Consider the following 16,045-nt stretch of genomic DNA (forward strand, 5'->3'; position numbering starts at 1 on the left):
ATTACCTAAAATGTTGATAGTAGATACTTTTTAGTGTTTTAAAAATTGTGTTGCATATGAAGGGCCTACGTGTATTTTTATGATAATTGATATCAATGACATGAAACCAAAGGAAAAAAGTGCGAAATGATCAGTTGAATTGTTTACATAACACAATGCTTTCAAGAATACCAATAAATGAAGTTTTAACAAATTTTGAAGAAAAAAAAACCACTTCCTCACTATTATCAACTATTATATTGTTTAGTTTGGTTAGCATGCTACCAGATGGATTGTGTATTAGTGACATTCAGTGGAAACATTTATGCATATATACTATATACAATGTAAGTTCTTTGTATTCTTCAAATGAAATAGAATTTACTTTATTTTCTCGAACTGAACCAGAGAACATTCAACGAAAAAAATAAATAAATGGCCCGTATACAGAGACTCATCAAATACTTCTATACCAAGGAGCTGGTTTTACAAATGGAAATCAATATGATATCTCTCTGTTGTCCAAAGCAAAATATGGCATCATTATTGCTAGAGGCTGGGTTCTGATAATGTCACTTCACCGAGCCTACCCTTATCAAAGTACCGGTATTTAGTGAGAAACAGTGATGCAAGAACAAAAGATAATTTTTCTGTCATTTACTGTACTTTGCATATTTACTGCATAGTCTTGTTCTGTAGACAAGAGCAGCGAAAAAAAAATTAGCAGCACGAACAAGTCTCAGACCCAGCATATATCAGCATTTTTCGCTCGTTTGAGGCAAAGAAAAATTTTCAGTGAGATACAACATCATCTTCCCAAGTCACGGGTATCTGATCCGCTCCACTTCTCACAAAGCGAAGCGGATCAGAAACCCTTGACTTGGGGAGGTGGTTTGAACATATTTTATTGCATAAACATATACAAATGGTTCGAACACAAGTTCTTACAACTTACGAGGTTCTTACTTGGGAAGGTGATACAACACCCTGAAAACTAATAAAAAGTTGTTTATCGATGACCGACGGATTCCTATCGTTAAAGAAAATTGAAATGTAATTTTATTTTTTATTTCCTTTTTTGAAAAAAAAAAAGAAATAGGTAACATGATGTCAATCGCCATATCTTCTTACCACGTGATCTGGGGTAGCTATGAGGATCGATAAAAAATCGAACTTTAGTTATACACGAAATTCTACTAAAGTGTTCGTTAATCCCGTGTTAAAAATGATAGCTATGGTTGGAATTATGTCGCTCATTGCTTTACCAGTATATTCCCTTGACGTACGAGAATTTAAGTTTCAAAAGTCCTCCACTGTTGCAATGATTTCTAGTTCTGATATTATCAGCGAGTTCGAAGTGACTTTTTCGGTAGGGAGTGCGTTAATTCATTGCGCTGATAGTTGTGCCCAGTCTACATTTTGCGCGGGGATAGAACTGTGCGAGACCACGCCCAAAGTCTGTAGGCTGTGGGGTACGGAATTTAGTGTTCAATGGGTTAATCAGTCTGTGCCTCAATGTCAGCGCTTTCAAAAGGTATGGATTAAATTAAATGTGAATACATGTAAAATATTTTTTTAGAGACCTAAATTCATTCATAAAAGTACCGTTTAGCTAGGCGTTTCAGCTCTTATGCGTTGTCATCCAAATGCAGAAAAATGTGTTTAATATTGTCCTTTTAACTATAATTAAGTAGTAAAAATAATTTTCATGTTGTTGAATATACAGTACTTTGATTCCTCTTGCGTTTTCAGATTTTGCAGACAACTTTTGGTAAGTTGAAATTCACAAATTCTTAATTTTCTAGCTTAAGATTAACTGTAAATTCTATTAGACAGTCCATTACTGAACAAAAACGCTTGTTATTGTTAACTTATAGGTTAGCCGTTATTGCGACGTAATGTGAACCTCAAATGCAATGATAATTGAAGAGTTAATGCTGGTAAAACTTATGATCAATTACTTTTTGAGGGGTTACCATTAGTTTTTACATTTCACTTTTAAGACGCAGGAACTATACCAATGTCTCTCAAATAATGGCATTAATTGATATATGATATTTCTATTTCATAAATTACTTTTTTTTTAATTTATATCAAATCAGTCCGGCTGTAGAATTTGATAAGTTTTTGATTCTGATTCAAATTCTTTCGTGTTGCAACCACGAATTGCTGAAAAATAATACAAGGTTTGGGTCGATCCCATAGCTGGGTAACAAGACTTCGGGCCACGGATCAGGGTCCATTTAGCTCTCTCCTCCAAAGAGAATCAGATAAAAAATAAAGGCCGTTGTTTGGTATGACGACTTTGAATATACTTGCAATTACACGCATTGATTAATGCATTTAATCTACAGTTCTTATTTTTGTACAAAATCTAATTTCTTATGTCTACGACGATACACAATTAAGCAATTGTAGTTTTACCGAGGCTGGATTTGATTATATTAAGCACTGATTTCAATAGATGTGAAACTATCCTTTCTTTATTGCAATGTTTAATGAAGGTTCGACTTTTCTACCGATTGTCGGAAAGACCGGAGAAGTTGCAATTAAATTCAGTAGATCTTCTATAATCCGGTCGCTTCTTCCGGTTGAATTTTTATTTTGAAATGATATGAAATATTTTTTACACTGGTGCTTTGTTACAACGCACTTTGAAAAATTACGCACTTTGAAAAAACATTTCAAAGTGCGTTTATTATGGGACCAAGTCAACGCACTTTGAAAAAAAATATTTTTTTTTCAAAGTGCGTTGATATCGTCGATATTAACGCACTTTGAAAAATGTTCATGGTTTAGTGAAAATAGTTGATAGTTTTATATACAATAATTGATTGTTTGAATCTTGTTTAGCTTAATGTGATATATTTAAAGAAGAATTCATTGCATTCTCAGCTAACTGGATAAACTGAGTTTCTAGATGAGAATTTTTTCCTTTTCTCAGAAGACAATATCGACAATTTACACAGAAAAAAAAATTCGGGAGCTTTTAATTATCCAACATGACATAAACTTCATCGCTTAGCAACTGCAGTTTCCTTTTTTTGAGTATGCAGCAAATTTACCTCTTATCTATGGGGCGCCGTTTTAATATTTTTGAGGTATTTTCTGATATCAGAAAATGATTTTTTGATATCAAGAATTCGAATTTCTGATATCAGAAAATGATTTTTTGATATCAAAAATTCGAATTCTTGATATCAGAAAATACGATCCATTTTCTGATATCAAAAAATCGATTTTCTGATATCAAAAAATCATTTTCTGATATCAGAAATTCGATTTTTTGATATCAGAAAATGATTTTTTGATATCAGAAATTGAAACTGATTTTTTGATATCAAGAATTATATTTTCTGATATCAGAAATTTAAAGAAAATGGCAAATAAATTTCACCTATTTAATGAATACTCCCTCGACCCAAAATTAAATTGCCGAACTACAGAGCCAGATTTGTATTTAAATATTTGTTGTCTTTTATTTATTTTAATGTAAAATTTAATAAGTGTTCTTGATAATTCTGGTCTTATATATTGAAAGCACTAACTGTACGCCTGCATAACTCTTTATATTATGCGAAGCCATTATTTTTCAAAAGTCACAGCAAATCGCAAAGAAAGCAGTGTTGATCATTGCCGGTATATGTGGCAAAACTTGCCAGAATGAAACCAGGTTTAAAATAAGGCATTCATTATTATTCTTAAGAAACATCTACAGGCTTGAAACACATTTTCTTACAAATAACAAAAGTTGCATTACAGGGAGCATTCATTAAGTTGATAGTAATTTTATGTAAGTCTTATTTTCTGATATCAAAAAATAGATTTTCTGATATCAGAAAATGTAAATGATTTTTGATATCAAAAAATGATTTTGTGATATCAAGAATTCGATTTTTTGATATCAAAAAATGATTTTCTGATATCAAGAATTCAATTTTTTGATATCAAAAATCAACTTTAATTCTTGATATCAAAAAATCTATTTTGTGATATCAGAAAATCATTTTTTGATATCAAGAATTCGAATTTGTGATATCAAAAAATGATTTTCTGATATCACAAAATAGATTTTTTGATATCAAGAATTAATTTTTGATATCAAGAATTATTTTTTGATATCAAAAATTCGAATTATTGATATCAAATATTTATTTTTTGATATCAGAAAATACCTCAAAAATATCAAAACGGCGCCTCATACTTATCTAGTATATTAGGCTATGCCCGAACGAATATGATATATATATATATATATATATATATATATATATATATATATATATATATATATATATATATGAATAATGGAGATCAATGTATAATATATTTCAACTGGCTTATTTCAAATATGATGTGAAAAAAGGATACCTTAGTTTTGTTTTTCAAAAACAATAATGATTTTTTAAAAGATCAGTGCGAGAAAATTAACCCACATCCTTTTGCTTGTTTTTAAGTTTATAATAATTTAATGTTCGTCAATGTTAATATTCTTTTATTGAAGGGATTTATTTGATTAGAATACGAAAAGAGGGTTATTGTTGAAACACATAGATTCTTTAACATACCATTGGAGAAATTATTATTCGGCCATCTCGTTTTTTCAATAACACTGTACGTACTTATACAGATCATATTTCTTTTTCCGATCTTAAATGTTTAACCAAAGTTGCAGACTATCATATGTTATGGAAGGAAAAATGAAGGGTAGGGGACCTCCTTCTTGTAATCAATAAATGATGCACTGGTATTCGACCTGTATCGTTGGTTAACCCCCACCCCCATCCCCGTTCTAAATACGTTAAATTAGATTCATGAGTGTTAACAAATCATCATACAATCAAAAAATTAGAAATTCATTTCCAGAAATTGTGATATAAAAATACTTTTTTCAAAGTGCGTTAAGAGTGTCGATACTAAAAAATGTTGATGTACTTTCATAACGCACTTTGAAGATTTTTTCAAAGTGGGTTATTTGGGTCCAAAATTTAACGCACTTTGAAATTTTTTTTTAAAAGTGCGTTAATTTTGTCCAAAATTTTACGCACTTTGAAATTTTTTTTCAAAGTGCGTAATTTTTTCAAAGTACGTTGCCACAGTGCTTCATTATCCGGGTGCTTTAAAAAATTAATCCTGCAATATCGATACTAATATGCAGATACAAAACATGCAGTACGTGGTTTACATTGATTTATTTCTTCAATGATAATTGGTTTTGACTAAACCCTCTCAAATTAAAGGAACCAACTGCAAATGGGATGAAATTTATTTATGATTACTTTTTGTTTGTTTTATTACAAATATGGATGGATATTTTACTGAGGAAAATACATGTACAAAAGAAATAACAAACTGAAAATTTTACCTTTACCACGCATTGCTTTCTGAAAACCTCTCTTTTAACCTTCTCCTTGAATCTTAATGATCTGGCATCAAGCTTTACAATGAAAGCGAACGGGGGGGGGGGGGGGTCGTCGCCATATAATGTTAAACTGTATTGTTGCATCGTCCATGCTTTTTTAACAACAATTTCAAAGTGCGTTAATGGAAAAAATTTCAAAGTGCGTTAAAAGTGAACACCAATATTTTTTATCATCAAGACACATGGCGCACTCAAAAAATCACTCTTTAATATGGTCCAGCAACATTGGAGGGAACAACCAAAGATACAGTACAATTTCCAATAAACTCTTCATCAAAATTACTCGAAGAATGTACTGCATCTTTCCTTCCCAAACATCACATTAATTCCATAAACTTATATATCTGCAGGTTTCTAAGCATAAATCAATTCTCAAATTCAAGCCAGATATATTATTTCGATATATAAAGTAAGATAGTTACATTTACAGCCGTTAAAGCAATACCGAGTCAAAAATAGGCATTCAAGTCAGCACTTTTTTGCATTAATTTTCAAAAATATCTTTCTAAATTTAGTTATACTTTTGATATACTTTGTTATGATGTTTGCTTAAAAATTTATCAATGTCATATATAGATCAATTTCCTCTTTCTTTAAGGAGTAAATATTCACAAAGTAAAAAGATAAAAAAAAACCCAACAATAACAACAATCAAACAAACAAACAAAAAAAGCAATGGAAGGACGGCTGACGGCTAATTTGTGCAGTTCACGTGATATTTTGATATACAGATCTCAATTTTTTTACAATTGAACATTAAACAAAATGATCATATCGACAAGCCCTTTCATTGCGAAATTGCTACTAGTATTCAGGATGGCTAAAAATCACATGGTTCTCTTTTCAATGTCCCATCAAGCTAAACAAAATTAAGAACAATTATCTATCACATTTGAGGGTCTTTGGAACTCCTACATGTACGTCCTAACTTGTGTGATAAATGTTAAGACTTTTTCCCAGGGTATCGGTGAGGCAAAATTCGCAAAGGACTATATATGATAAGGGCCTAAAATGGCCCCCTAAAATGAACATCATCATTTGACTATCATTCTTTGTTTTCTTAGTACAGATATGTATGTGATGTGTTTACATAATATTCATTTTGGTTCAAGTGCCCACAATTTAGAAATATGACATAGTAAAGACAACCTTTTCCCGCCATTTTTGCATTTTTAGCGTAAAACAGCATGTTTTCAAGCAGTTTTTCCTTCCGAAAACATAGAGCGCATTCTTGAACAAATAAAATATTTTAATCAGAGATGTATCTAGCCAAGACTAATAAAAGACAACAAACATTTCATTGTTCAAGCATGCGCTCTCTATTTCCCAATCGTAAATAGATAAGAAAAATGTCAATTTTTGGCTGATTTTGATTGAATTATAGAAATGGCGTAACTTCTGACGTCATATACTGCCAATGAGTGCAAATAAATCAAATAAATAGATGAAAAATATATTTTATAACAACTCTTCTAAAAAATTAGTTAACCTTTTATTGTACCCGAAACACTTAAAAAAAGGGCGAATTATGGGGGCCAAATTTTACTCTTATCATATATAGTTCAAATTTGCATAAAAGTATTCACTGAATTTTTAACATTCGTGTGCTATTGCAAACACAACGCCTAAGTTAACGGCAGTTTCACGCAACGCGTATTAAACGTTTATTCGTTTTAGTTTCACATTTTATCCAAAAGTTAACGTTCATTTGCGCACGTTTTGCGTTTAATGGCGAAAGTTTTTCTATTTAAAAATTATACCGATTTACTCGGAAAGGGTTTGGCATTATTTTGCAAAAAGTCACGCGCGGTTATAAGCGAGTTCTGTTTTCTTTTTTATGTGTAAAATCAATGGGCTTTCGTAGAAAATAGCTCCTGTTGTGAAAGTAATTTAGATAGCTTATCAGGCTCAACAAGGTTTTGTATTTGTTTGTTAATGTGTTAATCTTTCGATATTATCTTACGTCTAGATGCAAATACTAATTCAATGATCTATTCTTAACGACACCATGTTTAGAAACCAAATGTTTTGATTATTTTGGGGTGAGAACAATCCAGGTTTTAATACAACATTCAAATTAATTTCTTATATGGATTTCCATTTGTTTTACTTCGATGTACAAGTGTGTGTTTGAATTTGCTAAGTGTTTAATTATTATGTGTGACTACAGCCTAGAACGGCCTTTGAACTGTTGTAATTTTTAACCCCCCCCCCCCCCCCACACACACACACACACTCTTAAAAGCAAATTATTTAAGTTACTCTTCATTTGTTTCATGAAAGTACATTTGGCGAATGACTACATAATATGGTGGTGCAGTTTTGCATCAAGCATTAGGATTACTTTTTGTTGCAATTATTCGAGATGTGTCCGGAAAAAAAATCCCCAAATCTCCTATTTATTTTCGTGGAATGGGGGGGGGGGGTGGGGGGGGGTGGGGGTGGGGGTTGGGTTCAAATTATTCGTAGGTGACAGTTAAAGTAGCATTTTAATGTTTTATTTTAATTTTAAAATGTAACAGATGTACATGCAGGAAGTATTAGAAAAGTTTTAATGGTACTGTAGCTTCATCATTATACGCTGTGCATCAATTTTTGTTGATACCATTGAGAGGGTCAGCGAAATCTTACTGTTAAACAGTTGATGCCCACGAACATTAGTTGAACTACAGTATTCAGAAAAGAAGATGGGTGGATAAGGCGTGTAAAATGCCCACACACTGTCGGACAAGCTACTGAAAAATCAAAATATCAATAAATCTGATATATATATTTTTTTTTAAATCATTTAAAACAATATATTTAACATATCATTGATTTTTAAACTGGAATATGTTGACTCAAACAGGCGTATACGTATCAAAACCTGCAAATAGTGTCATTTTTTAAAACTTCAAGGCATTTTCTTTTATAGAGTGGGTCTGTGCTCCATATTTTTCTCATAGTTTAAATAAGGTCTAATGGAAAACAAACCGATTTCAATAAAAAAAACGTGGAGAGATAACCCGCTATACATTAAAAGTTGCATTTTGTACCTCAACATTCAACGTTTTGAAAAATAATACAAGTCCGTAAATTCGTGGCCAAAGTCACACATACTATTTAAACAGCTTATTTTGTTGTGTCTAAAATGGCTCAGTGGTTAGAGTACCTGACATAAGCTAACCTTAAATATCTAGGGTTTTTATGTTATGGATTCGATACCACCAAAATTTCAGGCAATATTTTTTTTCTTCTCTTTTGTTAAATATATCAAAAACTGAATATACACGTAGTTAGAAATTGTGCTTTTGCAAACTTGTATTATAATATATTTGAATAGATTTAATTGGGAAAAATAAATTCAAAATTGTATTTCATGACTAAACCGAATGGGCATTTGCGCCATTTTATTCCCCCATCCTCTTCGGAACTGATTTTTAAGAGTTGGGAAAATGAAACTGAGAGATATTTTCAATGCATTATTCCTCAGATATTAACACAACATATTAAAATTTTGAATAAAATCCTACTAGTATCAGGACGATGACAAACGCATTAACTTATACAACGGTTATGTGTTGTACATGTAACAGGAAATCCGTTTTCGACATTACAGACATTTGCCGTTTTGTTATCAGTCCCTTACCAAAACGAAGGAAATTTATAGTTTTTATCTCCTTTTTTTCCATTTTTACCTGAAAGTGTCATCTTCTATCTATTCTGTTTTTCACTATTTTTTCGTAAATGGTTTGGAAAATTGATTTTAAATTTAACTTGCAGTGTCATATTTAGAAAGTTAAAATTTTGATTTAGATTGATCGTCAGGTGATGGACAAAGTTATTTTGAAGAACACGTGTAACTTTATGGGTTCGTCAAAAAAAAAAAAATCAATGTTTCCGAGGTGCTCCTTATTTCTTATCACTGACGTAGATCTAACTTTGCTACCATTATTATTCCGTTCAACAAAGCAATTACTGTTGCAAGTGATGTTTAATTAAATTAATATCAAATGGGAATAATTATACCTTTCGAATTAAGTTGGATTTATATTCGTTTGTATCCCACAGGCAGATACCAACGTACATCCAATACACGCATATTTTGAGATATTATTCAGATAATTAAAAACATGACATATTCGCATTGCTGAAAGACATTTAATGTGAAGTTCACAGTTTTTATCTAAAATTATGTGCGAGATAAAAATATGGATTATTGGAGTTTGAACGAGCCAAAATAACCAATCTTAATCCACAGAAACTTCATCAATGAATAATAATAATGTTTGCATGATTTGACAGAAAACGTAATATCTTTGACTGCTCAAAACAAATTTAGCAAGCACGTAAAACAAAATCCTTTAACGTAAGAAAATAGGGATGTCGGTAGGGGACGTGTTTTTCTTCTGCAATACTTTCAGAATGCTTGTTGAGTTTTATTTTCTTAATGTGACTGATTATTTCATTAATTGTGGTGTTTTTGAGAAAACTGAATCAAATCCAATTCTGAATTTGTAGCTCTCTATGTCCTTTAATTTTTCGTACAGATTGCCCTGACTGTGACTGTGTGTCTGCGTATGAAGCGTGGCCCGGAGTCAAAACCCTGACCGTGAATGGACAACCAATGCAAGTACAGTGTTATAATAACGGGGACTTCTGGTGGACAGTAAGTACAGTCGTTTTCGTTATATAAGGCAACTCTCTATAAGTTTATAAAAGAATTTTGCTGGGACATGAATAAAAATTCGTTATAGTTGTAAATTTGCTGTATTCGTGTTCGCTATATTCGGGTTTTGCTGTACATAGATATCAATCACCTGTACGGTTACAGGGGCATCGTATCCGCTCTACATTCTATGACATATATATAAATAATACACGTGTATTATTTATTTATGTCATAGAGTGTAGAGCGGATACGATGCCCCTGTGCAACGGGTTTGTTAATTAATTGTAGGTTATTCAACGCCGGATTGACGGGTCTGTAATGTTTGAACGGAACTGGAACAGCTACAAGTCCGGGTTTGGTTCCTTGACCTCAGAGTTCTGGCTTGGTGAGACTCGGGATCCCAATCAAAAAAGATTCACAGCGTCTACATAATTCGAATGAAGATTAAAATCATTTGAAACAATTCTTAGTCTTTCCCAATCCCATATCAAACACCATCTGCCATCATTAAGCATCATCCCAAGTCAAGGGTTTCTGCATGATAAGCTGATCCGTTTTTCACAAATTTAGACTTCCGACATCACAAACACAAAATGCAGTAATTTCTGTTCGGTGAAGTCATTCAGGACCATAATTAACAATGTTGCATCGGTGACCACTTCATTATACTGGTAGTCTGTAAAGAGCTGAGCAGACTTGGGAAGAATATGTGTCTAGGTTAATACTCGTAAAATAGTTCTTTAGTTTATATAAACTGAGTCAGAAATATACTTCTCATTTATATTTTGCAGAAAATAAGGATTTATCATAAGTATGGAAAAGCGTTCAGATGAAGTCTCAGTGGGTATAAATTTCTCGTGCATTAATCAAAACATTGATTCTTAGTAAAAAAAAAAACAACAAAAAACACAATGAGGAAAAAGATTTCAAATGGATTGGGACGATCACTGTGATATATTGATGTATGCAACACTCATTACTGGACCATATAGGAATATTTCAAAATAATTACAGTTGAAAAAATAGATAAATGCTCTATCCATGCAAAATATGCAATATCCTTTTGTCATCTGATTGCTTTTGGAGCCGTATGGCTGTACAGCGTAATGAAGATATTAACTGATATGTGTCTGGAAAGAATATTAATGGGTGTTCTGTTGTTTCACTAATTGTCAGGTAATGATAACATCCATCTACTTACTACCAGCGGTCTCACGCTTTTGAGGATAGAACTATTGGATTATTCCGGAATATGGAAGTATGCGGAATACAGGACATTTACAGTAGACAATGAGGTCAACAAGTACAAACTTGTCGTTTCTGGATATACTGGTGACGCGGGTAACAATTGTTTATACATTGTCTCACTGTATTTGTTGTTCTCAAAACATCAATGAAAATGCATGTCTCGTTGGTTTTTGGAGTTATGAAAATGACGATCATGTTATGAAAGCATGCCGTTGTTGCGTAGGGATTTACAGATTTGGTAAAATTTCCTCCATAAATATGTAAAGGAACCAATAAAAAGAGCATGATATTATTCATGAAAAAAGGAAAAAAAAGATGAATAAGTTAATCCACGGTCAGTAAGCGCGTATTGCAGAATTGGCCGTGAGTTTCCAACGATGCGTCTCTGATTATAATAGTAATTGACTTTGACCCTTCGTAAGTTTTTTTTTTTTTTTTTTGCATTTAGTCGTCAAGGAATAATTTAATTTGCTGATTAAAACTAGCAATTTTGAAGTTTTCAAAGAACGATTCCTTAATAATCGTTAACATTTATCTATTTGACAAATGTCTGTAGTTATATAGAGATATAAAGCCTTAGTTGGATTGAACAAGCGCGCTTAGAAAACTGTTTACACATAAATTTCTACATTAACTTTGGTTTTCAGGAGATAGCATGGCGTACCACAATGGCTTGGTTTTCAGCACCTACGACTCCGACAACGATCAGTGGGGTGACAACTGCGCCTCTCTCAGAAAAGGCGGTTGGTGGTACAAATACTGCCACGAGGCCAATCTTAACGGGGAGTATGCAAACGTAAACAGGTCTGATGGAATCAACTGGCTTAGTTGGCATGGCTTCGAATATTCTATGAAAGAAGTCAGAATGCTGATTCGAAAACCATAGAATATAAATTAAAAAGTCTTGGCATTGCAGACGACATTGAAGTACCCATTGAATTGTTGATTATTTATTGTGCGATGTGTTCCGATAGATTCCCAAAATGGAGAAAAGTTGTCAGGTTTTTCCATTATCAAAGTCCTTAAAAAGATGTGAATTTCATCGGATAACAAAAGACGTGACATTAGGGATATCTTAGATTTTACCTCACATTTTCTCCATTTGTACTTATTTGTCATGTGTTTTTTTTTCTTTTTGTATAAAATCGGCAAAAAGGGACAAAAACAGCAACTCTGTACAGATTTTGTGTCTCTTTTTTTACTGTATGTCTTAAAGCACAAAAATCTATTAACTATTATGTAATAAAAATGAAAAGTAAACTTGCGGTCGTTATTTTGAGAAAAATTTTATTCAGATCCTACCTAGATCTCTGTCTTTTGCGATGAGTTTTGTTTCACTACAGGTTTTGCCAATTTTCTTCAGGTCGTATTTCAGTACTCTGCACCATGTATTCTTTGGTCTCCCTACCTTTTGTTGTCCTTGTGGGTTCCACTAAAACTTGTGAAGTTTGTGTTTGCTTCCTTAAAGTGTGTCCTGAACTGTTCCATTTGTGTGTTCTGATTGTTGTTTTTAGTGGTTGCTGATTGGTCTTTCTCCATAAGTCTGCGTTGCTATTGGTATCCGGTCATCTTATCCCATGGATGTTTCTTATGCACTTGTTCACAAAGACCTGATTTAAAAGAGAGAGAGAGAGAGAGAGAGAGAGAGAGAGAGAGAGAGAGAAAGAGAGAGAGAGAGAGAGAGAGAGAGAGAGGCCTTTTCGAAGATTTTCTAGACATGATGTCAGTACACACTGTGAGCCGGTTAAGTTGTTATATGCTGACCTGACCCAATATGCTGACCTGGCCCATTCTACCACGGTGAGAAAAAATGGGGAGAAATAGGCGCCATAACATAGACAGGACATCGACATTGTCCATGAACTTTAAAGGCTTCTGAAGGTAGATTGTCGATTCCACCAGCCTTCCCATTTTGTAATGTCATTGCAATGGCGACATTTGCTTCGGTAATATCTTTGACATTGCTGCTCAATGTCGGACCACGCTCTGGTAGGTCTATTGGTGCGATTTAGCTCCTCTTGAAGATGTTCTTCCCATCTTTTAAGTTGTTCCATCTCATCCTCATCTGTGTTGTTTGTCGTTGCCTTTACTTGAATGGTGGTTGTTTTCAGGAAAATTTGGTCTCAACCCTTACTTAAATTATCCTTGATGAAACAGGATTCAGTTTCAGTAGGGCTCCTCCTACCTTCTTTGTAAGCATAAATCGCACTATCTTATCGTGAATATCATCTTTGCTGGGATTGCTGAATATACGATGGTGTATCAAGATGACAAGGTGTTCATTGGTGATGTATTCCATCCAACGTCACTGAGTTCTGGGATTTTAATGCCATACCTGTCCATTTCCATAGTCAGTTGTTGACATTTTCCGCTCTACTATAATGTTCTAACATTCTACTCTCCTGTTTTGGTGGGGATGTTTGGCTGAGAATAACTTTGTCGGCCCTCGCGTTATTCATTGTCCTCATTTGGTGTAAATATTTGAGCGTTCCCCTTCCCCAAGTCGTGGACGAATGATAAGGGTTGCTACTGTAGTCGTGTCTATAACCGTATTTATTCACTGATGGGTGTTTGGTCCTCCAGCTTCACCATGGCCCCGTTAGCCAGCTTACACCGTATCCAGGCTCCATGACGTGGACAAGGGGTTGGACTTTACATTGAATATAATACTCACATTTGACAATCTACGTAACTTTGTGATATTGGTAAAGATATCATGTATACTTAAAGAATACGGCCATCTAAAGCTATACATGCCGTCGCTGAATGCTTTAAAGAGATGTGTGTTTCTGGAGTTTTTTTTCATCAAGCAATACTGCAGATAAACGCTTATAGTAAGGTGAAAGACGAGTTTGTCTTTAAATGATTTAAATAAGCAAATTAATTTGTGATTTGCTGATTTATAATTAATAAGCTTTACTGATTTTAAGACTTTATTAACAAGAAGGGATGTGTCATAGATCCTGTCAGGATTAAGGTTGGTCGAAGCAGAAAAATCCTCTTTGAACAGTGGAAAAACATTCAATTTTAAATTGAAGAATATGACTGTGGGGACCGGATGCTTTGATGAGACCACCAAAGAACAAAGTAACAGGTGGTAAGCCTATATTGGACTTTGAACGAGTAGGATACATAACGTTGATCAAAATGGGCTTAGCCTTAGTGGTCTAGACAGGTGTTTTAATAAATGTATGAAATCACGTTCAGAGACCATTAACATCAAACAAAGATTTCCATTAATGTTTGTGTCGTGTGCATGTCAATATTACAAAAACATATCAGCTTAATTATAGAAGAAGGGCAAATTATACGGGTTGTTATTTATCAATAAACATCGGACTACAAATAAAACAAGGACGAAGAATTTAATTGGTGGTTTGCATTAATTCAATTACAACTTGCACAGAGGTCTTCATCAAACTAGTATCAAAGTTCTCCACCCTTGATGTGAAGATTATGTTTGAGTATGATTTTGACATTTAGAAATTTGTTTGTAATAGATAAATAGATATTACTTTGATGCATTTAGTACGTGTATTGCTACGTATTATTTCTTAAATTGTGTAAATAGTATGCATTCTATATTCTTTGTATCTGATGAGCCATATGGGTGAAGGAATAAAAAACTAATTAAATATTAGACATACTTGGAACCCAATCATATTTCGAAATAAGCATCTATTGTGTTACTTTAAAAATAAAAAATATATATTAATTTATTATTTGTCAATTTCAACTTTATTAAACTGTCATAGTTAAGTTTAAATAGATAATAGTAAATTTAGAATGAAATCTTTAACCATTTTAAAGAAATAATTTATTGGTGGGGTCGTAAAGCAAGTCTCTCTCTCTCTCTCTCTCTCTCTCTCTCTCTCTCTCTCTCTCTCTCTCTCTCTCTCTCTCTCTCATTTCACATCATTAGATCCAGCGTTCATTGATTGGTATAAAAATTAGCGTGTCAAACATAATTTCCATTCGACGCATTCTGTTCAACACGCTTCATCTCCATTCAACTAGAATTAGACGCTGAAAAAAAATGTTCAATTTCATGGAATTCTTGTATTTTTATCTCTTTTTCTCACAGATGACATTGATTTAGAAGAAAATCTGCATACAAATTGGATTTGACGAAGAAGACATCTTCGTTGTATTTTATTAATCGATTTATTTAATGTTTTTTATCCAAGCTTCTAAGAAAATTCAGAGATTTTCCATCCAATCAGCGATTATCCTTATCCATAGATTAAGACATACATGTACATGAGTGTGTAGTTCGAACAAGAAAAGACGAGACCAACAGAAGCAATTTTGAAGTCTTTTAATTGTGTAAATCTCGATCCATACATTACATACATATACATACAAGACTGTGTCCATTTAATTTAATTAAAACGAAATCTACAAAAGACATTAAAAAATAAAACTCCCACGAAGAAAAGACAAAACGTTTATATAATAAAGAAAAATCAAATGAAACTTTTAACAATCTTAAAATGTATGGCAAAGAATACGAGAAAACATTGGATAAAAGCATCAAGGACTACAATAACAGTATTTCAGACAAGCTTAAGGAACTCCATAAAGGGAAACCTAAAGAATACTGGGATATTTTAAATAGTACCAATAAGAAAGACAAACTAGTGTAAATATTGATTTAATGTATGAGTTTATGAAAAAAAAAAACGAAGGCACAATTGAAGACCAAGAGATAGATATAAACATAAACTTAGATAATGATACACTTC

General features: G+C 32.9%; 1 protein-coding gene across 1 annotated transcript; it reads left to right on the top strand.

Annotated features, from left to right (window-relative positions):
• Positions 1-1,150: 1,150 nt before the first annotated feature.
• Positions 1,151-12,513, top strand: LOC105343162 (angiopoietin-related protein 7). The gene is made up of 6 exons (XM_011450411.4): positions 1,151-1,513; positions 1,732-1,750; positions 9,931-10,049; positions 10,341-10,437; positions 11,229-11,393; positions 11,948-12,513. The coding sequence occupies exons 1-6, from the start codon at positions 1,205-1,207 to the stop codon at positions 12,184-12,186; spliced, it is 948 nt and encodes a 315-aa protein (XP_011448713.4). The 5' UTR covers positions 1,151-1,204; the 3' UTR covers positions 12,187-12,513.
• Positions 12,514-16,045: the final 3,532 nt, after the last annotated feature.

This window comes from Magallana gigas, chromosome 3 (assembly GCF_963853765.1).
Source record: "Magallana gigas chromosome 3, xbMagGiga1.1, whole genome shotgun sequence".
NCBI lineage: Eukaryota > Metazoa > Mollusca > Bivalvia > Ostreida > Ostreidae > Magallana > Magallana gigas.